Raw genomic sequence first — 24,649 nt, 5'->3', positions numbered from 1 at the left:
CTGGCCACAATACATTGGATTAACACCTCTGGTTCTTCCTTCTCTTTTCTGAAGACTCTGTCATTCCTCTCAGACCATATAGTACTGATTACTGCTGCTGGAATGGCTCTCCATATGTATTTGCCTTTTTTTGAGAGGCCCAGAAGGTGCCAGCTATGAAGCAGATCCTTCACTGTACCCGGCATTACCCAACAAACACCAACAGCATCCAAGAAATGAGACCAGATAGTCCAGGAGAGCTTGCAATGAATACAGAGTTGTTCAATGGATTCCTCTTCAAGACCACATACCCCATAGCTAATGTCATCCAGCCTGACACCTCTTCTTGCTAGGTTGCTTCTTGTTAGGCATTTCCCAAGTACAAAGGCCCACTTCTTGTTAGGAAAGCAAAGATTATCTGGAGTTGTAAACCTTTTAGTGTCCTGGGGAGTATGGAAAGAAAGGAACAAGCAACTTTTTGATGGGGAATAGAAGTCCAAGGAGAAGATATGCATGACTATTGGTTCAAAGCTGCTAGATTGGATCTTGTTGCTTCTGGATTTTCAAGGAACCAAAAGAGAAGAGTTTGGAGCTGATATTGGCAAACATTAGATTTGTAGCAGTTGATGTTTCCTTTAATTGTTTAGTTCCATTTACTGTTTGTTGCTCTATTTGTAGTGAGTGATGTCTCCTTACTCAATAGTCTCTGTAAAAAGAATTATTTTAATAAAAATTTTCTTTTTCTATTGGTCTTAAAAAAAATGATTCTTCAGTTGATCTATTATAATTAAATGCTCATTGCATGAGTTTAAAATTTTCTTGAATTTACTTAGTTTTAACTCATAGTATCTATAACTATAAGACAACTTCACAGCATATTGTTCTATCTATAACCTTAGCTTCCTGGCTTTGTTTGATGATTTGCATCAAGATAATAACCTAAAAAGGTGCATCTCTGCTTCCTTTAGCATTTTATAAAATACCATAGTATATCATCTCTGCTTCCTTTAGCACTTTATAAAATACCATAGTATATTTTTGCATACATCACAATGTTTCCTCCATATATATAATTTTTACAATTTTCATACAACATTTTGACATTTTTTTGAAGAATAAAATATAAAATTTTATTAAAAAACGTAAACAGTTACAATCAGTTCAGGTGTCAAGATAACACCCTAAACCAAAGCAAACGTACATCAGAAACTTCAGTTCAGCAAAGTCTGAAGGTCTAGTTTGCTCAAATTCTGGAAGAAACATGACCCAGCTTGTGATGAGTTTTACAACCGAGGCCACATTCTCTTCAGTGCTTCTTTCCTTTCCTTCAAATAGCCTCCTGTTCCTCCCCCCCCCCCCCCCCCCCCCCCCCCCCCCCGAGTCCAGCAACTGCAAAAGGGATGCAGCTCCAAACAATTTTAGCTCTCAAGCTTCCTCTGAACTTCGGCCATGAGGAAAAGATCTCTGCTGAAGAAGATGATTGAAACATGGGCATCCCAAAAAGGAAACAATAGAAACTCCAAATGAATTTGCTAAGTGGCATGAAAAAAAACAAATGGTGTAGTGTTTCCTCATCTGACTTGCATGTAGCAGTAGCTAGCCAAGCAAAGTCCCCTACTTTTTAGATGATCTGATGTGAGGATGCTATCAATTGCAGCCAACCACGCAAAAGCTTCAATTCTTCGAGGAACTGGGTTTCCCCATATTCCACCCACTTGATCATTAGTTACACAGTCCTTAGTAAGGACCATGTAAAATGATTTCACTGTGAAACTTCCATTCCTGCACTCCTTCCACCATTGACCATCCTCACGAGCAGTAAAAATACTGGTATGCTCCAATTTCTTCAGCAATAGAACACATTCCTCCAGCTCTTGGTCACACAGAGGTCTTCTAAACTTGGGACTCCAAACCACCTTACCGCCACTGACTTCAATGCATTGAGCCACAGTAACCTCATGATCTGTCAGCATGTACAGTCTTGGACACATCACATAACCACCCCCACTCCATTCATCCTCCAAAACCTCACTCACCATACCTCTAAAATCCTGGTTAAATCTCATTATACCCTTCCACACACACCCCATAGGAATTGGGCACCTCCCTTGGTTCTCACCCAAATCTCACCACCCCATACTTCCCTACCACCACTCTTCTCCATAATGAGTCTTTTTCCTTTTCTAGCCTAAACCTCCATAACCATTTTCCAATCAAAGCTTTTTTTATTGATAACAGTGAATTTTATTAATGGAATAAAAAGTTACAAAGAAAGGGAGCTAAACAATCTCAACTCCCAGAAGCAACCGAGGTACACCCAAACTAAAAAGCAATTACAACACAGCCCAAAACATAGAGTTTCTGTTCACCCCTTGCCTACCTAGACCATCTACCAATGAATTTTCCCTTCTCTTTACCCATGTACATTGAATTTTGGGTTCCTTAGTCAGCCACTTAGAATCTTCTCTTTCCATTGCTGTACTTACAAAGCCTAGAGTTGTCATCTTTAGCCAGTTCACCACAATTTCAGAATCTCCTTCTATGATTAATTTCTTGATATTCATATCTTTAGCCCTTTGTACCCTTTCAGGAGCCGCTAGTATCTCAGCCCTCAAGGAACCTTCCACCCCAATTGGATCAGAATACATGGTTAGCAGATTCCCTTTTTCATCTCTTATAACTCCCCCTATTCCGGAGGGCCCTGGATTGCCCATACTGCTGCCATCGAAGTTCAGTTTAATAAAACCCTGCGATGGAGGGGTCCAACAAGAACTTGAAGCCTTCTTAGCTGAAACTGATTCTGCAATCTCCTTCCACTTTCTTAATAACTCACCTACAGAAAAATCTGCAAACAAGTCCAAGGTTTTCAGCCAATGTATCACCCTAATATGAGTAACCTCCACTTTGCTTCCAAACTTCTCTCATTTTCTGAAAAGATCCATGAGTTTCTCTCTTCCCAGATAGTCCAACAAACTGCAGCCCTAACACATCGCCACAGTCTTACCCCTTTTTGTTGACCAGCTAGGAGTGGAAGTGAATAAGCTTTGCACATCCAATGGGGGTGTCCACCTGCATCCAAATAGAGAAGTAAACCATTCCCAAATGAATTTAGCAAACTGATAGGAAATTAGTAAGTGGTATCCAGACTCACCATCGGCTTTACAAAGGACACACCATTGAGGAGACAAACAACTATTGGGTCTTTTCCTTTGAAGCAAATCTCCTGTATTAACTCTTTCCAAAAAGGCTTCCCAACAGAAACTCCCAAGGGAGTGAGCTCCCAAATTTTAACAGGAAAGGACAATCCAACAAAAGATGGTTGTAATAGGGCTTTAAAGAATGAAGCATAAGTGAAAGAACCCAAGGGAGTGAGTGTCCAGATTCTATTGTCTGCCTTTATTGGATCCAAGAAAACCCCATCAAGGATGGATAGTAACGATAAGGTACGGTCTAACTTTGAGTCTCTTATGTCTCTTCTCAAACCCAAGTACCAACCAAACCCAGAAGTTGAGTTGGAAGGTACAAGGAAGGTAGAAACTGGTTCATTTTTAAGGGTAGTGATAGAAAAAAGAGCCAGAAATTGATCTTTTAAAGGAGAATCTCCAACCCAAACTTGTTCCCAAATTTTAATGAGATTGCCCAAGTGCAAGTCATACCTGATCCAGGGAGAGAACAAGGCAAAATAGCTTGAATAGCCAGGGAGATGCTCTTGTAGTCCTTGTCAGAATCCTAGAGTCTCAATCCCATCCATTGTTTGCAATCCCATGAATACTACCCACTATCTTGACCCAAAGCTTTTCTTTCTCCAATGAAAATCTCCACAACCATTTCCCTAGTAGTGCCAAGTTCCTATTCCTTGTGTTCCCAATGCCCAAACCTCCTTCCTTCTTGCTTCTACACACCACCTAACACTATGGTCCTCCTTCCCCAGCTCCCAAAGGAAGTCTCTCATTAGTTTTTCCAACCTACTAGCCACCCTAATCGGGACCTTAAAGACTAACAAAAAATAAACTAGGTTAGCCAATGTAGACCTAATTAGGGTGATTCTCCCTCCCAGAGAAATAATTTTTCTTCCATGTGGCAAGCCTCTTCTCAAACTTTCGGCCTACAAACTTTCCCTTCCCAAAGGAAGTCCCTCTGAATTTTTTCTATTTCATCAGCTATAGAAGTTGGTATTTTCAGCAGTGAGAGGTAATAAGTTGGCAAATTTGAAGCACACTTCTTAGCAAGGTAATTCTACCCCCCCCCCCCCGAAGAGAGATACCTCACCTTCCAGCTTTCCACTCTCTTTTTGAGAGGTCTCCAAGTGCTTGTTGAATCAAATTTAGCCCCAACTGGAAGTCCTAAGTAAGACAAAGGAAGCTCCCCAGTTCTGCATTCCAAGACTGCCGCTAATGAAGACATCTCTTCTTGGCTGATCTCCAATTTCAATCATGACACTCTTCTCCAGATTTACCTTTAAACCTGATTGCAATTCAAAGTTTGCTAACACTGCCCCTAGATTCAGAACTTGCTCCTCCACTGCATCTAGAAAGATGAGAGTATCATCTGCAAATTGAAGATGAGAAATGCAAGGCCCCTCAGTCCCAACACTAAACCCTCCTAACCATCCTTCCTAGGCACCCCTCCTTAGTAACAGATTTAGGGCCTCCATTACTAAGACAAATAGAAGAGGGGACAAAGGATCCCCTTGCCTCAACCCCCTTGATATTTGGAAGAAATCTGTGGAGATTCCAATAAGCATCACTGAGAAGGAAATTGATGAAATACAGCCACACATCCAGCCCTTCCATTTTTCCCCAAACCCCCTCAGCCTTTGAATCTCTTCCAAGAATCCCCACTCCACATGATCATATGCTTTTTCTGTCTAATTTGCACACTAAGCCAGGTCTTCCACTTCTCAGTCTTGAGTCTATTCATTCACTTGCCACCATCACCCCATCCAAAATTTATCTTCCCACCACAAATGCCATTTGAATCTTCCCCACTACTTCATGAAGAAATTTCTTTAGTCTCATTGATAGAACATTTGCAAGAAGTTTATAGGGACTACAAATTAGACTTATTGGCCTGAAACCCTTTATGTTTACAGCCCCATCTTTTGTATTAGTAAAATAAAGGTTGCATTAGCTCTCTTATCCACTGCTTTGTTTCACTGAACTCATTGATCATCCGCATAAAATCATTCTCTAAGAAATGCCAGCACTGTTTTAAGAAATTGAAGTTGAAACCATCAGACCCTGGAGCTTTTTCTCCAGTTATCCTCTTTAAAGCCTCCCTAACTTCTCCAACTTCAATCTCCCTCCCCAGCCACACAGCTGCCTTCTCACTCAATTTTTTTGGTTCTACATCCCCCAAAGATATCCAGCACCATTGCCTTCCTATGTACAGCTTTCTATAGAAACCCACTACTAACCTACATTTTTGACATTCCCGACATGTTTCCTATGTTTGGATGGCTGACATTTCCATACCACCACCATTTTTAACCATGGCTTGAAGACAACTGTTGTGCATAAATGGAAAAGTTTGCCCAACTGGTCAAATCACATATATATGGCATCATGTCACTGAACAGCAAGGCACTATCAAGATTGGACCCATCTCCATTTGCATTGAAGTGTACCGCTTTAGCTTTCTTCATTAGTAAAAATAATCCTTTCATCTCCTCAAATGGCCTTGTCACTGATTTTACTTAAATGCCCAAATTTTTTCCTATTGTATTTCCACTTCTGCCTGTTATCTTCCTTTTCCCTAATATGGCAAATGTTTCTCCCCATTTAATCGTACCTTCTGCATATTAGTTGGTTTAGGCGGGGAGGCTGATTAATGACAATAACCCCTCATTAATCAGCATTAAATACTATAATTTCTCCACTTTGTAGCAATCAAAGTGGAGAAATAAACTTCCTAATCTGATCTTCAGACATGCAATCCACTTCTAAACCTGTTATAAGGCTTGAAATAGGAGCTCCCTACCCATGCCCCATCAATTTAGTTGTAGAAAAGTTATATTTTTCAGACATCTTTTAAGATTATATATAGTCTATGCAACAGACACTGCAAGTTTATTTTAACACCAATAAGGTTACTTGCACCTAAATCACATAAAAGGCAATATAATCATTTACATGAGGCATTATGTGATCCACCACAGATAACACTAAGCAGAATACGCTGTGAGGATCAGAAAATGATTGTGGAAAATAGCACTGATACCCTTGTAGTGGCATCTACTCTTCGGTTCCTGGGAGACATATCATATTATCATTAACTCAGAAAAATGAAGATTGTAAGTGTTCTTACCAGTAGAGGGTTAATTGCAACCCATTCTTCCCTTGGAAACCATAATTGCAAAGATTGCCTTGTTTCCTCTGGAGTCTGAGTTTTCTGGGCGAAAGCAAGAAAATGAACAAGCTCAGAACTGCATTCCTTGAAAATAAGAGGCTGTAAAAATCAGATTTATGATCCAAGATACTTCAGATTAGTGAAAAAGGAAAAAAGGTCCTAGTAGGGCCTATGAATTGTATACCAAAATGAATCATTAGGCCAACAAGAAAAAAAAAATACTAGGATGAATTTTCTTGCAGAACAGATATGCCTTATCCCTTCAAAACCCCTTACTAGGTTAAGGTCAAATACTTTGAGAACATTCAATCTAGAAGGAAGTGCAATTATTCCAATTTAAATATGTTTAAGCCCAATTTGGTTGTGTCTGGCAAAGTCAGAGCTAATCCAGCAGCCAAACATAAAACAATTGGTTAAACCTTGCACTTTAGTTCAATTACAATGGACCTAATTAGTCCACTACACATTTAGGTTGTGTTTGGTACACTGGGTGTTTCAATCTGAAATGATTTGAGTTGGGTGTTTGAACATGAAATACAAACACCACTGTTTGGTGAGTGTTGAAAGCAATTTTGGTAGGATCCTTACTTCAGTTACTGGTTGAGTGCTACCGAGAGCTGGTTCGAGGGATCTCTCCCTCCTGAAATGGATTAAGAAAAGAGAAGAGGAAGGGGTAGAAGAAGGAGAAGAAGAAGAATAGCAAAGGAAATAGGGTTTCTTGTTCATGCCTCTCCATGATTATTACAAGATATTTATACTTCACATAGGGAGAGGATAGTGACTGCTAACTGATTCTCGTTCATCTCTCCTAACGTGGACAGCGCATGTAAACAAACAAAGGTAGTGTAGAATGAGTGATCCGAGGAATATTCTTGGTAGGGCCTCAGATGTGTTGGGCCTGGGTTGTGTGGATTGGGCTGGTCACCATTCTGGTTCTAACAAATTTTTTGTTTCTTCTTGGTAGAAAAGTTCAAGGCAAAACTTACGATAAGAGAGAATGTACTTAATCATGAGCCTTTATGGGTTGACTAGTGGGCTAACTAAAGGCCATTTAGATTAAAAGAGATGCCCCATACTGGTGTTCCCTCTCTTTAAGTGGGAGGCCAGGTGTCTATCACCTATAGAGAGGGGTAGTTGCATAATTACTTCAATCCCTATTTAAGTGCTTGGGGAGAGGCTTCAGCCTCTCCAGAGAAATTGTGTCCTAGACAACCGAACTCCTAGAGAGTCGTAAGAAAGTCCAAAGTGAAGAGAAAAAACAAGAAGTCTCATGAAGAAAGAGGAAGAAAAAGAAGAGAAGGAAACCCCACTCTCACTAGTAGGTGAAGGGAAATCTTCTCGATTAATGTCTTCTATTTTCTTACAGTAAGAGTCTGTATCACAGCTCAAACGAAATCTCTTCTGGTATGAGAGTGGTGGCAAGAGAGACCATTTGGTGAAGTGAGCATATTTTGGCAGCTATAATCAGGAGTGGAGTAGGGAATGAGTAGGGAGTTCATGCCAACCGCTCTGGAGAAGATAATTGAAGGTGGAGGCCAAAAGTTTTCTGTTTGAAGAGATTAGAGTGAAAGGGACAAATGCTTTGAAAATTAGAGAAGTGAAGATGGTGATGGTTCAACTGGTTGGGAACACTATGACCACCAAAAAAGTGGAGGCATGCAAAAGTTCACCAAAAAAGTTGAAAGAGCAAACATTGGGAGAAGTTTTCAAGCATCCTAAGGGATTTTATGCTTATGGTGGAAAAGGCAAATGTTAAAGATAATGTGGGGGAAGAGGTGGAAGTAAAGCCCCTGAGCAAAGAGCTTCAGGTGACAGGAAAGGCAGTGACTCTAGCAAGCTAATAGTGATAAATGCAATCTGGTTGTTATACATGGAAAGGAGAACTGGGAATCCAAGTCGGTGGCTGAGACTAGTTATGATGTGAGGGACTGGTACAAGATAGCAGATATTGTTGTGTAAAGGGTTTGAAGCTAGAGGGTACAATGATCACAACACTGCTTGAGAGGCATAAAGCTTTGCTTGATTTGGTAGAGGAAAGGCCGGAAATAGCAGCAGTTTGTCTTTAAGCCTCATCCAGCAATGTTAAGAATTGCTAAATGGAGCCCTAGGTCCAGTTCAAAGGTGATAAACTTGCAAATGGGCGTAACAGTTTGGGTCCTTGGCTTGCCATTTCATCTTCGACAGCAAAGAACTTTTGGCGCCATTGCAACAGCTTATGAGGTGGTTGCCTAAATGCTTTTTTTCTGAGTTACCATCAATCAGCAGCAATGAAGTTGACTGGAGTGAAGCTGGAGGGGGTACCCAGAAAGGTCAAGCCGTCAAGGTCTTCTCGTATGGGTCATTCTTCAGTGTTTACTTAGCAAGCTCTGTTGAAGCTGTGTTGTGGAGAGGGATGTAGGGTGGAAGACAAAGGGGTGGAAGAAGAAATGCTACATAGCAGCTTAGGAGTGGGAAATTCAAATGGAAAGGGATGTTTCACATTTTGGAAAAGGGGAAATCCCTAGAGCACAAAACCTAACTTGTGGCCCATCCTAAGGACCATTTATGGTGGTCAGATGGCTCAAATCTAGAGGAAGCAAACCAACAAAGCTCTAAGGCAGTGTTAAGGAGTGGCCCGAACCAGGTTATTACTGGCAAACTGATAGAGTTCTCAGGAGCATGTGACAACTTAAATACACGCGTCGTTAGGACTGGGTCAAGGTATAAGGGAGTAGAAGTTGGGCCATCAAGTGGGCCTGTGAGAGCCATAAGCCCAAAAGGTGTGGAGAAATCATCGACTATTGTTTGCAAACCTGAGATGAAGTTTAGGACAAAAAGAAGAGAGAAGAAAGAAGAGGGAAGATAGTAGATGGGCAGAAAGTGTGTCCTCAGCCGACCCTAAAGTATAATTTATATTAAGAGTTTAATGTTACATAAAATGACTAATGTGCCCCTAATTAGTAAAGGCACAATAAGATAACAAATAGAAAACTAGTTCAGGCACAACAACTTCAGGCCAATTACAGAAACATGTATGAAACATAAAGAAGAAAAAGGCCCATACATAATTATCCATTTCAACAGTCCCCCTCAAGCTGAGCATAGATGTCTATCATGCCCAACTTGCCAAGTAAACTATGGAACTTCACCGAAGGGAGACCTTTTGTCAGAACATTGTTAGACAGTGTATGCCCTCAACTCCAATCAAATTGATGTACCTATTGTCATTTATTGTAAATGAATAAAGTGCATAATTGATTCATGTTATTATGGTATATTTCTATGTAATGCCCTTAAACTGGACACTTATGAGACTCGTGTTAGTTTAGAATCTTCACAGCCGTTGGATAAATCTGGAGAGATTTATCCTGCCAAGACTGACACTGATGTGCCGCCAAGTTGGTTGGGGTGGCTTGTCTCAACTACCAGGATGAGACCTGAGGTACATGTAGTGTCGGTTTTCTTGAAAACCTGAACTGGACTAAATTCCAATATTGCCCTGGACCTTGGAGATAGATGGGCAAACTGGAATGTTACACCTGACCCTAGACTCGATTATGGTACTGCACTAGGTGTCAAATTGGGTTGTCTTTGATATGCCAATCAGTGAGATCCTTTACCAGGTCAAAACCTGGGTATGTTGGGGAAAATCGAGAATTCACCTGAGTGGGCGATCATAGTGACAGGATCAGCCCCTTTGTCGGACAAAGTGAATGATCAGGGAAATGCACTCTCTCTGATGGAAACCTAAACTGCAGGCAGTGGATTTCAAATGTGTTTGAAATTTGGTTTTGCAAAATATATTTATATAAAGATATACTTATATATTATGGTTTCAAATTGGTTTGCAAAAGGTTTTAATTCCTGGGATCCATGTGAGTAGAGAGTGCAACACTGTACCTTACAGCCGAGGGAGAGGTTCTCTCTTTTCGAGCAGCGTTTAATCATTATGGGCTAAGAGGTTAAGTGTAAGACCATTGAGGGTAATACCTTATGGAATAATCTTGCATCTGCCCACAGTTCCTGGGTTTTCATAAGGTGACTGGATCCAAGAATCATTTAGCGTAAATATTGGGCCCATTAAGAGCCCATGGTAATGGACTCAGGGGTTCACTGTCTCCTACAGTGAATTCGACCTGGCCTTGTAACAAAGGTTGGGCTGAACCCATGTGGCTGATGTGTAGATCAATGTTAGGGTCCCACGCCATACAAAGAGAGCCAACTAGGCAACAAGTTAAGGAGCAAGTGAGCACATAAGCTTAATGCGCTTAAGGCCCAATTTGAATTGGGCTTAAGTTAGTTAATTAAAAGGGGCAAGATCTGATTTATAATCTGATTAGGATTAGCTGAAGGATAAGATATTATCCATTTAAGAGTCCAAATCCAAATATCAGATTTGGATCAAGAAACTCTCTCCTAATTAGATTAGGAGGCTAATCCAAAGAAGACTATAAATAGGGGCGAACTCCTCAGTTTCAATACACAGCAATCTGCAAAATTCTCTCTTGTTCTTGTCATCCCTACCCAGTCCGATCTCCACTTGTTGATCTGATCAAGAAAGGTTCTTGATATTGTTTCTTGGCTAAAGAAACAATTTGAAGTCGTGCTCACCAGCCCTTGTTTCATTCTTGCTGAAGAATTTTGGTTCTTACTGAAGAGTCGTCCTACTAATCCTGCTTCACCACGCACTGTGTCATCTTTAGTGAAGGCGGGTTTTGGTCTTCTCCTTGGGCGTGAACACCTTTATTGGGAGTTACTGTTACTTCGTATCAGGTATATCCCTCTCCTCCCTTTTGGTTTCAAATCTGGTCTGGTTTTGGATTCAAGAACAAACCTTGAAAATGCAGTTTTCTAAATTAGGGAATGTGATTCCCAAATGGGAGAAAAAAAATTTTGAAATTTCGCCCAACCTTCTAACAGGATTCAGCTATCCATATGATGGATATCCCATCCCTTCAAACATCAGTTATCTTCATCTTTTAGGGTGTGTAGGGAATGCAAAGATCTCCAAAGATTCTTTCTCTCACAAAATGTTGGTCAACCTCAATATATTTGGTTCTGTCATGCTATACTGGATTATTAGCAATATTTATTGCTGCTTTGTTGTCGCATTACAATTTGAGAGGACAATCTAACTTCATTCCCAACTCACCTAGAAGAATCCTGAGCCACTATAGTTCTGCAAGACCTAAAGCCATGTCCCTATACTAAGCTTCTGCACTTATCTAACAACCACATTTTGCTTTTTACTCCCCCAAGTAACCAAGTTATCCCCAACAAATGTGCAATTAGGGGTGTCAACAATGTTCGAAAATCCGATTTCAAATTCCATATTTGACATAATCGAATTGAATTCAAATAATTTGAATATCGTAATCGGTCAAATTCAGATATCCTATTCATACCGATTAGCTAATCGGGTTCAAATTCGGATACAACCTGATTCGATTCGATAAATATCTGAGTTCAACCGATTATTTAATTCTTATATATAATATACAAAATACGTAAATGGTTTATATAATTTTTATATAATAATTAAATTATATAAATAATTTATATACTTTATATAAATAAAATATTTATTTTATATATTTATTAATTACCTAAAATAATTAATTGGTCGAATTAGGATATCAAATTTTCTAATCAGATTCGAATTTAGATATTGCCTCATTCAATTTGAATTTGATCCGCTTATACCCCTACGTGCAATATTCGGAGGTGGACTTTCTATCCCCAATTAGCATCAATGTAGGCTTCAAGAAATCGGATTAGCTGAACGCTTTAGTTGTTCAACAAGCTATGGAACTAATGATAGTGCTCCACACCAGTGATAAAATACATGGAGCCCAAATTGAGAGGTTGAATGATCGTGAGCCCTATGTATTTTATTATTGGTGTGGAGTGTTATTATTAGTTCCACAACCTACTAAATAGCTAAAGCGTTCACGTAATCCTATTTCAAGCTTCAATCTCTAGTTTATTGTGTTTTTTGGAATAGAATTCCTTTCCCTGGACAAGTCTTCAAATATCTAGGATCCTCTCAACTACCTTCATATGGGAAACTTTGGAAGCATGCATAAATTGATTCACCACATCAACTGTATGGGCTATGTCAAGCCGGGTAAGAGATAAGTAAATAAGTTTCCCTATAAATTTTTGATATCTTTCTTTATCTAAATAATCCTCACCAACGGACTCTGCGGTCCAAGATTCTGCTTGATAGGTGTCTCTGCTGGTCTACTCCTCATCATGTCAATCTCCTCTATCAAGAGCATACTTCCTTTGAAATATGTATATCTTGTGAGTTGTGACCTTGCAACTTCAATTCCAAGGAAGTACCTCAAATGACCCAAGCCCTTAATCTCAAATTCAGATGCCAAGAACTCCTTTAGTCTTTTTATCACTTCAGCCCTCTCTATCACCTCCCTCTCATCCATATTTATCCCTACAATACAACTTTCATCAAAATTCACTTTAGACATCTCAAATAGTTGCATAACCAACTTCAGATTCCTAATCCACCTAATATTCTCCCCCTCACAGAACAAAACAATGTAATCAGTAGACTATGAGTAATAGGGATACCAACCCTCCAATCCCCAACTAGACTTCTTGTTAACAGTGTATGCCCTTAGCTCCAATCAGAATGATGTACATTATGACATTTAATGTAAATGAATAAAGTACATATTTGATTCATGTTATTATGGTGTGTTTCTGTGTAATACCTTTAAACTGGACACATATGAGACTCGTGTTAGTTTAGAATCTTCACAGCTGTTGGATAGATCTAGGGAGATTTATCCTACCAAGGCTGACACTGATGTGCTGCCAAGTTGGTTGTGGTGACTTGTCTCAGCTGCCGGGGTGAGACCTGAGGTACATGCAGTATGGGTTTTCTTGAAACCCTGAACCGGACCAGAATTCCAATATTGCCTTGGACCTTGGAGATAGATGGGCAAAACTGGAATGTTACACCTGACCCCTAGACTCGATTTTGATACCATACTAGGTGTCGGATTGGGTTGTCTTTGATATGCCAATCAATGAGATCCTTAGAGGGGGTCAAAACCTGGGCATGTTGGGACAATCCGAGAATTCATCTGAGTGGGTGATCATAGTGATAGGATCAACCCCTTTGTCGGACAAAGTGAATGATCGGGGATGCACTCTCTCCGATGGAAACCAAAACTGCCAGCAGTTGATTTCAACCATTGAAATTTGTTTTGCAAAATATATTTATATAGAGATATACATATACATACATACATACATTATATATATATATATATATATATATATATATATATATATATATATTATGGTTTCAAAATGTTTGCAAAAGATTTTAATTCCCGGGATCCATGTGAGTAGAGAGTGCAGCATTGTACCTTGCAGCCGAGGGAGAGGTCCTCTCTTGTTGGGCAGTGTTTGACCATTATGGGTTGAGAGGTTAAGTGTGAGACCATTGAGGGTAATACCTGATGGGCTAATCTTGCATCTGCCCACAGTCCTTGGGTTTTTATAAGGTGGCTTGACACAATGACCATTTAGTGTAAATGTCGGGCCCATTAAGAGCCCATGGTGATGGACTCAGGGGTTCACTGTTTCCTACAATGAATTCGGCTAGGCCTTATAACATAGGCTGGGCTCAACCCATGTGGCTGATGTGTAGATCAATGTTTGGGTCCCACGCCATACAAGGATATCCAACTGGGCAACAGTTTGAAGGGTGAGTGAGCAGATGGGCTTAATGGGCCTAAAGCCCAATTCGAACTGGCATAATGAGATTAATTAAAAGAGGGTGGTTCTGGGATTTAGATCAGCAAATAGGATAAGGGATTATCCCTATCTACTCAGAGAGTCAAGATCCAAATAAAGATTTGGATCAGAAAACTCCTAATTAGATTAGGAGGGCTGATCTTTATCTGCAGATAAGATAAGGATTATCATTATCTCTTAAAGGGAGTCCATATCCAGATACAAGATTTGGATTAGGAAACTCCTAATGGGATTAGGAGAACCTCTCTTTAAGGCAATAAATAGGAGAGCAGGGCGAACCCTCAACACACAATAGAAATCATCTGAGTGACTACTGATTTCTAGAGAGAGACAACATAGTTTGACTGCATTGTCTCCTTCTCTCTTGATCTTGCCGCCATACCAGTTCGATCTCCACCTGTGGGAGCGATCAAGAAGAGTTCTTGATATTACCTTTTGGCAAAAAAGGTAATTTGAAGTCGTGCTCACTAGCCCTCCATCAGATTCTTGCTGAAAAATTCGGTTCTTGCTAAAAAACCATCCTATTGATTCTGCTTCATCCTGCACCGTGTCATCTTCGGTGGAAGCAGTCTTTGGATCTTTCCTTGGGCGTGAACACCTTCATTGGAGGTTATTACTACTTCGTATCAGGTATATCCCTCCACTCCCTTTTGGTTTCAGATCTGGTCCGGCTTAGGTTCAAGATTGATCCCTGAAAATGCAGTTTTCTAAAATAGGGAATATGATTCCCACATGGGAGAGAGAAATTTTTGAAATTTCACCCAATCTTCCTGTAGGGTTCGGCCATCCATATGATGGATCTCTCATCCCTTCACTTCTGGAATCCACCCTCTCTATTAGCTTGCCCAACACTTCAACAAATAGAGTGAAGAGGAAAGGGGAGAGGGGGTCCCCTTGCCTTTAACTGCTAGAAAGTGGCTTACCACTATTCAATTCACTAGAATTGATTAATGGCAAGTTTCGTACACCCTTATATCTATTTACACCACCCCTCCCCAAAACTGAAAGTCTCCATCGCCTGTATCAAGAAAGACCAGTCCACCAATATCATATGCCTTCTCCAAATCACGTTTACACACTAGTTCCTTTTTACTAGTTCTCTTCAAATCCTCAACACTCTCATTTGCAATCAGGATCTAATCAACTATTTGTCAATTCATCATAGAGGCACCTTTATTATGAGACACTAAGTGTAGAAAAACAACTCAAATTCTCCAAGAGAGCACCTTGGCAATGATTTTATATACACTATTCACCAAGCTAATAGGTCTAAACTCCCTTGGATGACTAGCACCACATTTCTTTGGGATCAATGCGAAAAAGTAGAAGTAGAATTCTACCTCGAATTGATCACCCTCTCTCAAAAAACTCATTATAAACCTTTTGAATGTCCTACCTAAGAATGTCCGAACAATCCTGATTGAAAATCATTTTTTTTATAAATAACAAATACTTTTATTAAGAGATATTAATATAGAAAAATACAAAGGGAGGGGTAAAAACTCTTAACCCTCCCAAGAGAACATTTCAGATTACAATGTGCCCAGAACAAATTATCTCTTCCCACCCCTTGTTTAGCCAATGAATCTGTCAAGGAATTGGCACACCTCTTAGTCCACTGAAATTTGACTTCCATATTTTGTATGAGATATCTAATTTTCTTCTTTTCATTCAAAAACTTCCACAAACTAGAATCATCTTTCATTAACCAGTTGACAGTCAATTTAGAATCACCTTCCACTATCAGGTTGCTGATATTTAATTCTTGAGCTCTTTTTAACCCTTCCGTAACAGCCAATATTTCAGCTCTAAGAGAGTCCCCCCAACCAATAGGACCCAAATACAATGCGATAATTCGACCTTCATCATCCCTGAAAGCTCCTCCTATACCCAACAAACCTGGATTTCCTTCGCTGCTTCCATCAAAGTTTGATTTAGTGAACCCTAAAGCTGGAGGGGACCAAACTGGGTGAAATACATTCTTCCTTGGAACTGACCAAGCCACTTCTTTCCACTTCCTGATGATATCTCCTTCTGAATAGTTTTCAAAAATGTGCAAAGTCTTACCCCACTGTATCACCCTTACGAAAACTAATTCAGTAATTACACCTTTATTTCTTTCTTTCCCATGAAAGGTCCGTTGGTTCCTTTCCTCTCAAACTATCTAACATACAGCTGCTCTTACACATCTCCATAGAATTTTCCCTCTCTTCTTCAGCCCCCTAACAATAGTAGAATGGAATAGGCTTTGTACATTTGAGGGAGGGGTCCACCCGCATCCAAAAGGTAGAAAAACGAACACCAGATTTCTGAACAAAATGGACAAGAAACTAATAAGTGATAACAATTCTCACCATTCTTCTTACAAAGAATGCACCAGTGGATAAACACCAATTAGGCCTTTTTCTTTGAAGTAAGTCGCAAGTGTTACACTTTTCAAGGAAAACTTCCCAACAAAATGCACTAACTCTTGGAGGAATTGATCTACCCCAGACTTCTACAACTAGAAAAAGGATTCCAAAGACAGGTGGAGAATGAGCCAATACTTTGAAGAATGAAGAGCATGAGAAGACACCCGAAGGAGAAAGAGTCCAAATCCTACTATCCCTCCTAAGTGGATCAATAGTCACCCCCTCAAGGATTTTTAGCAGGTTAGAAATGAGGTTCAATTCTGGGTCTCTAAGGGCCCTTCTTAAACCCAAATTCCAATCAATGGATGAACTAGAAGAGGTAAAAGAAGTGGAGATTGGCTCATTTTTAAAACGTGACAGAGAATACAAGGAAGGAAAGAGCTCCTTCAACGGAATGTCTCCCACCCAAACATGATCCCCAAATTTCACAAGGTCGCCAAAGCACATATCATACCTGATTAGAGGAAGGAAAGAAGGAAGGATAGCATGAATTGATTTCCATGGAGAAGCACTTGTAGCCCTAGCTAAAGCTCCAGAGTCCCAGCCATCCACCGCTTGCCCATGAATACTTAAGACCACTTGAGCCCATAATTTATCCCTTTCCAAAGTTAATCTCCAAAGCCATTTCCCCAACAGAGCTTCATTTTTTTTTTCTGCAAATTACCTAAAGCAAGCCCACCATCTTTTTTGGTTTTGGTAACTATATCCCACCTGACCCTATGATCTATTTTCTCCTCTCCTGGTTCCCATAAGAAGTCTCATTAATTTCTCCAAAAACCACATATTCCTCCAGGCATTTTAAACACCAACGAAAAGGACACTGGCAGATTTTCCAATGTAGATTTGATCAGAGTTATTCTGCCTTCCATGGATAGGTAATCGTTCTTCCAAGATGCTAACCTCTTATTGAATCTCTCAATCACCAGTCCCCTAGTGGCAGCCCCAAATAGATCAACGGCCATTATGCGATCTCACATCCCAAAGATTGGGCTCTATCCTCCACCTCACTTTCACTCAAATTAATGCCAATCACACAACTCTTGTCCAAATTAACTTTAAGATTAGTCACCTTTTCAAAAACATTGATCACTTGCTTTAGGTTACTCACCCAGCACACCTCCTCCCCACCACAGAAAAGAATTATGTCATCAGCAAACTGCAGATGTGTTACTGGGACCTTATTCCTTCCTACCCTCCAACCTTTCACCAAATTTCTAGAGTCTACTCTCTCAATGAGTTTTCCTAGGGCTTCAGCAATTACAGTAAACAGGAAAGGAGAAAGAGGGTCTCCTTGCTCGATACCCCTGGTATCCTGGAAATGATCTACCACCCTCCCATTCACTAAGATGGAATAGTGGCAAGTCCTAATACATCCTTTCACCCACTTGCACCATTTCTACCCAAATCCAAAAGACTCAAAGACTTCCAGTAGAAGTGACCAATCCACCATATCATATGCCTTTTCAAGATCCAATTTGCACACTAACCCCTTCTTCCCACTTCTTTTGAAGTCTTCCACACTTTCGTTTGCAATTAAGATTTGACCCACAATTTGTCTACTCTTCACAAAGGCACCCTGATTTGGGGAAATTATTAAGGGTAGCACCTCTCTAATCCTCCGAAAAAGCACCTTAGCAATGATTTTATAAAGGTTGTGTACCAAACTAATGGGTCTGAACTCTTTGGGGTGACAGGCATCTTCCTTTTTTGGGATCAGAACCAGGAATGTGGAATTGAGGCCTAGATTAATCACCACCCTTTCAAAGAATTCAGAAAACACTTTTTGGATGTCATCCTTCAGAATCTCCCAGTAGTCTTGATAGAAAGCCATCATAAAACCGTTAGGACCAGGTGCTTCAAATCTATTCATTGAAAAATGGCTACCCTTATTTCTTCCAATTCAAAGCTTCTCTCTAACCACACCCTTGACTCTTCCAGTAGTCTTGGCCACTCCAAACCCTCAATCTATAATCTGCTAGACATAGGCCTTCTAAAGATTGATTTAAAATGGTCCACAAAGGCCCCTTCAATCTCTTCCTGCTGAGTCAATATTGCATCATTTATCACTAACTTGGAGATCAAGTTCTTCTTCCTCCTACCATTGGCTATAACATGAAAAAATTTTGTGTTTCTATCTCCCTCCTTTACCCACTTATGTCTAGACTTCTGTCTCTACCTAATTTCTTCTTTGAAGAGAACATCCTCTAGGTTTTTCCTCAACTCCCACCTAAGCTCCTTGTCCCTTTCCCCAAACTCACCTTGTTCTTCTTTTGCATCTAGCTCCTCAATCTGATTCATCAACTGTTGTTCTCTTTCCTCAAGCTTCCCAAATTGAAGAATACCCCATTCTTTGATTTTGATTTTCAATTCCTTCAGCTTCCACTAAAATTTCATACCCTCCCAATTAGCCCTTGGATCACTTGCTACCCACCATTCTTTCACTTTCTCCTTAAAACTTGGATGGGATAACCACATGTTCTCGAATTTGAATGGGATAGGTCCTCTATTACTAGGATCCACCTTATTAATCAAAATTGGCCAATGATCAAAGGAGACTCTAGGCAGTGTCCTTGACATCAAATCTCCCCAATATTCTTCCCAATCAGCAGTAAACAAAAATCTGTCTAATTTTGAACAAATTGGATCAGCTAGGAGATTTGACCAAGTAAACCAACTATGTGACAGATTCAGTTCTTTGAGCTCAAACACATTGATAAAATCGTTGAATTTCCTCATACTTGTAGTGTTTCTTTGCCACATCTTCTTGCACTCCTCAGTGAATCTAATTACATTAAAATACCCTCCTAAGCACTAAGGGCCTTCCCATAATCCTCTTATGTCTCCTAGCTCTTCCCACAACTCACTCCTCTGCCTGTATCCATTGGGGCCGTATACATTAGTTAATACCCATTCAAAACCATTGCCCACTTGTTTGAATTTAACAAAAACTGAAAACTTTCCAATCAATTCTTCAACTCCTTCAACAACTTCATTTTTCCACAGTCACTATTCCTCCAAAAGTTCCCCATGAGGGACTCATTGCCCAACTGATGCCATTTGCTCTCCATACACTTCTGGTCCACCTACTATTAAATGTCAGGAGTTTAGATTCCTGAATTAGGAGTATATCTGGATTTTCTTTTCTCGGTAGCTCATTTATTAACACCCTCTTTCTTGCATTCCCCAATCCTCTCACATTCCAACTCACGATCTTCATCTTGCCTTCTTATTCTGTCCATAACCTCCTTCCTATTTTTCTCCTTTCCTACCCCTGCCCTTTCTCTCCCTGATTTTCTTATCCCTTCCACATCTTGCTTCAGCCTTTCAACTTCACTCATCTTTCTTTTTCTCACCTTCCCTTCTTCTTTTCTATTCTTCAAGTACATTTTCAACTCATTCAGATTTTTTTACTTTACATCCCAATTTTCTCACAAATTCAGCCAACGACTCTTCTTCTGCTTCTTCCAATTCAGACTCCTTTGATTCCTTATCTTCTGTCCCTTCACTCTTTTTGTATTCCATCTCTTCTCCAGTATCTTTATACCCACTGTCCGCACTTTCACTTTCCTTCTTTTTCTCCCCTCTCTGCTCTTTCTCTTGTGTCTCAATTTCATCATGAGAAAACAGTAAGGAAGCAGCTCTGGAACCTGGAGTACAAGCAGCAAGACCAGAGCTAGAGTTAGTATCAAAACCCAAAGGCACAGACATACCTGGAACTGATTTTGAAGTAGATTCAACACTGGTCTGGACTTCACAATTCACTCCCATAATAGAATTTTGCGAGGAATTTCCTGAACCTGATTCAGACTCAACTACTTCCATCACTCTATCGTTTATCCGCCTCTGTTATGCCTTTGTTCGAAGCTTGGATATTGATTGATATTATCTTACCCATTCCTTGCTCACTGTTCATTCTTTGATTTGGATTTCCTTTTTCTGATACACAGTTTTCCCTTTTATCCACCAAATTGTACTCTGCATCTTTCTGCATTCCACCATTATTAGGATATTTTTTATTAGAGGTTAATTCCTTATGTTCTCCAACGAACAGCTGCACTAAGCATGTCCTCCACATCTTTCTCCATCGTATCTTCCCCAAAGCTGTCACTCCCTGTCTCTGAGTCTGGTTCGTATTCATCGTCTGAGGATTCGCAGTGAACCCAGCCAGGGTCCTCCCCTTCATACTCCTCTCTTCCGCCTCTGAAATACCTCGGCTTTGAGCGTTCTTCTCCCAACTTTCCTTGGTTCGCTGCATCAGATTTGGATACTGGGATCCACTGTAATTTTCTCTTCTCGTCAGCACAGTTTCCATACAGTCTCCAGTCACACCCAGGTGGAGCCGACTCACGTGACCTTTAAACGTGTCACCTGAGTCGAGTAACACATATGGACAACTCTCCCGGTTGGACCTTGTTTGACCCACTAGGACGCTAGTTGGGTCAGATCGGGACCTAAAAACAAGTTTTTCTCCTCTGGGTGGACCCAACCCTTGGTCCGACCAGATCGTCGCTTGACTACCTCTGTGAAAGAATGGCCCTTGGATTTTTTTGGATTCAAAAAGATTTGAAAACTTTTCTTTAAATGGCCGAATATTTGGTTCTGGTCGTTCAGCTTCCAAAGTGGGAATGTCTTCATTCCCAGTAAAGTTTTCCTTCCCAAGTCCGCACATGTGTCCAACTTTCTTTCCCTATTCATTGCCAAGTGTAACCCACTTTGCCACGTCACTGTCATCTTCAAGCTTCGACCTTCCATACCAGAGCGACGCTTCGACTTCCGATGCTACCCAAATTTTGTACCAGTAGCCATTCGCATACAGGTTGATGGATCTTGGAACATTCTCAAGTTTCACACCGGCGACCTTCAAGTTCACTGCTCTCAAGTCAACCGTCTTGAAGGATAAGAGAGCACCACCCAAGGCTGTCGCGATTTTTTGGAGAGTAGTTTTTTGCCATAGATGAAAAGGCAAACCTAGAAGCTTCAACTTGAAACTCCCGTCGCCCATTGTTACTGCATTAGCAGATGGGCACCAGTTTTCTATTGTTATAGGACCCTCACTTGTTTCTACAGTTTTGAAGTCCATTATCTCCCTCCCCCTCCACATCCATTACAGCTTTTCTGTCATTGAAGGGGATTAGTATCACAGTATGACGAGTACCAAGCTTGGAAGTCACCTCCTCGAGTAAGTCTTTCCAGTCATTAACTTCCTTCTTTGCCGACAAGATTAGTCTTCGCTCCCAACTTCCTTTCTCACCCTCCAACAAGATCTTTGGTTCCGGTATTGTTAGAGACACCGCCACTGAATCAGTATTTTCTTTATTTTCTTCTAACCCCAACCTCTCTAATTGCTTCCTTCTCTTTGTCATTTCTTCCTTTCCCAGTATTGTTGTCATTTTTTCTGGTTCCTTTATCTCTTCCATCTTTCTCATAGCCATTCTTCGGTGAAGTTCATTTGCTATCGTACTCCAGCTTTGCAGACTGTTGCCTACTGGTATGATGATCCTCTGCTTTTTTCTCTACTCAAAACTTTCCTCCAAAACAAAGAACCAACCATTGGAGTTTCTCTTTCTCTCAGCAAAATACTCCCTCCTTAACTGTCTAAGGGAACTCTTCCATGGCCTACCCCAACTTACACGTACTGCTCCGTCCAAGAAGCTCTAGAACCATGGTACAGCTTCACCCACCAACAGTATCGTTCCTCTTCTTCCTTCCCTTATCTTTATCGTAAGATTCTTTTGGTACACAATTTCTTACATCAAGAATCCTTTTCTCTCGGCTGTAATCACTTTTCTCCATTTTCCAGTCATTGTGAATCCTTCGTTCTTCTCCATCTCTCCTAGGGTAGTTCCCGATCCTAATTGAAAATCATTGTAAACCCATTTGGACTCAATGCATTAGATCTATCCATAGAGAAGATCGTTTCCTTTAGTTCCTCTAGATAAAAAAACTTTTCAATCCATATCTTCAATTCCTCAATTAATTTGGGCCAATCTAGTCTCTCTAACCACAACATATTCTCTAAGGGTCTCATGTATATGGATTTAAAATGTTTCATAAATGCCCCTTCAATCTCCAAATATTGTGTGAGAGTCACTCCAATCTCTAGTTCATGAATTAAAAATTTCCTTCTTATTCCATTGGCTAAAGCATGAAAACATTTTGCATTTCTACCCCCTCTCTCACCCACTTATGCCTTGACTTTTGCCTCTAGTTAATTTCTTCTTTAAATAAGAGATCCTCCAATTGCTTCCTAATGCCCATCTCATCTCCTTATCCTCTTCCTTTTCCTTGGCATCCAAATCCCTAATTTGACTAATGTTGAAATAATTTAGTTATTTGTATTAGGGTCTGTTTGGCTAGTTAAAGCCTTTTTTGTCTGTTATTGTACTCACTTACAGCAGGGGCACAACAATCTTTTCCCTTCTTATTTCTGCCGCCCTATATAATATAATAGAAGTTGGCGCCGCCAGTACTATTCCATTGCTCCAAACCTTTTCTTATTCTCTTCTCTCTTCTTCCCTTTTCTTCTCTACTTCCTCATATTTCAATCGGATTTATTGCCAAGATGGTGTCAGAGCAAGGCTGTTGAATCTGGGTGACCAAGTTTTCTCTTCAAGTTGCTGAATCTGGACGGAACAGAGGATTGAATCTGGGCTGATCAAATCAGATCTGCAACTGGTACAACCCTAATGTTTTCTTTTTAGGGGAAGTTACAGTAATGATCAGAATCTTCAGGGGAGGAATCATCAAATTACCGTGAAATTTATGATGAGCATGGGTTTAGTCAAAATGACAAACATGGACTTGAAGATTCATGGGACACAACCAGGGTAGCTCATTCTTCTCCCTTAATCCCCAGAATCCATATCTCCTCCTCGCCCAGTGTGCTTCACACCGACCTCACTGCATGTTCTGGCCACACTTTGAGAACATCTCCCATACTTGTATTTATTATTCATGGGGAGATATTCCCAATACAGGGTGGGATGTGGTTGTAAGGTTGGTGTAAGGTGCTCTCTATGAGAAGCAAATCCCAATTCTAATCCCACAACCCTGGTGGCAGCAAGATTCGATCCTAGGTCTCTACTCCTGCAAGTCAAAGAACCTATCAACTAAATCACGTCTTACCATCCACGCTTTTCTAATCGTAGCCCTTCTTCTCTTATTTGGTTCTTTTGTTCGATTTTTTATTTTATTTTATTTGGTTTCGTTTTCACGTTCCTATGAAATTATTGTGGGCATTGAAATATTGGTTTTTGATTCAAATTGTTTGGAGGTGATACAAGGTTTTTCATTTTAGTTTTATTTATGAAACTAGAGGATGTTGCAGAATATGAGGGGTGAGTTGACAAGGTTTTGAATGGAGGAACTGATAGCAGGGGTTTTATGTTTGTCTATTCCATTGTTTTTTTCTTGTACATGCGACTTTAGATTATGTTTGGTTCAACGAAAAAAGTAAGAGAGATAGAGAGACAAACGGAAAATTGAGGAAAAGTTCTTTAGCCTTTCTCTTCCTCTGTCTCTTTTCGAAACTTCTAAAGTTGAGAGCATGGAGGGGAAAGAGTTCATTTGTTTTGGATATTACATTATTTTTCCAACTCCTATATATCTGATTCAATCCCCCTACAAACGGTTTAATTTTCTTATATATTTCAGTAATAAAATTTGGAATTTGTTGCATGATTGTGTGGCATATAGCATCATTTGATTTAGTTATCTTAAAGATAAGTGTGGATCCCGGTGATGATGTATTTGAATATATTCATATATGCCAAATGCATATATCATCAGTTGGTTTAGTTATCTTGCAGATAATGGTCGATCCTGATGCTCCAAATTCAAGTAATCCAAACCAGAAAGAGTATTTGCACTGGTAATGCCCTCTGCCTCTCTCTCTCTCTCTTATCCCAATCAGTAGTTCTATAATTGATTCCCTTTTGTGTATCATAACTTATTTTATGGATATTTTTTATTACATATTTTACCCACCCCAATAATGATAACACATGAAATCCTATTATAACGTTTTCTTGCCACTCATTTTTCATGTGTTTACCATGTCGTCTGAGAATTCTGCTACTTCAGAGATTTCAATGATCCACAATGGAGTGAGTGGGGGAATGGATATGAATTTCCCCATGGCTGTT

The 24,649-nt window shown here is 40.1% G+C and overlaps 1 protein-coding gene and 1 long non-coding RNA gene across 2 annotated transcripts in view; one reads left to right on the top strand and one right to left on the bottom strand.

Moving 5' to 3' along the window:
* LOC148873237 (endonuclease III homolog 1, chloroplastic-like) overlaps window positions 1-24,649 on the bottom strand; it is a 74,128-nt gene that overhangs the window by 1,933 nt on the left and 47,546 nt on the right. The window contains exon 9 of the mRNA XM_088970041.1: window positions 6,286-6,369. Coding sequence (XP_088826167.1) covers window positions 6,286-6,369 — 84 coding nt within the window. The remainder of the gene's footprint in view (window positions 1-6,285; window positions 6,370-24,649) is intronic.
* LOC148873238 (uncharacterized) overlaps window positions 1-24,649 on the top strand; it is a 57,370-nt gene that overhangs the window by 2,167 nt on the left and 30,554 nt on the right. Inside the window, exon 2 of the long non-coding RNA XR_016107275.1 lies at window positions 24,314-24,375. This is a non-coding gene — a long non-coding RNA (uncharacterized LOC148873238). The remainder of the gene's footprint in view (window positions 1-24,313; window positions 24,376-24,649) is intronic.

The sequence above is a fragment of the Nelumbo lutea genome, chromosome 1 (genome assembly GCF_056320005.1).
Source record: "Nelumbo lutea isolate HS-2025 chromosome 1, American lotus-T2T, whole genome shotgun sequence".
NCBI lineage: Eukaryota > Viridiplantae > Streptophyta > Magnoliopsida > Proteales > Nelumbonaceae > Nelumbo > Nelumbo lutea.
This window is presented reverse-complemented; position numbering and strand designations above follow the sequence as displayed.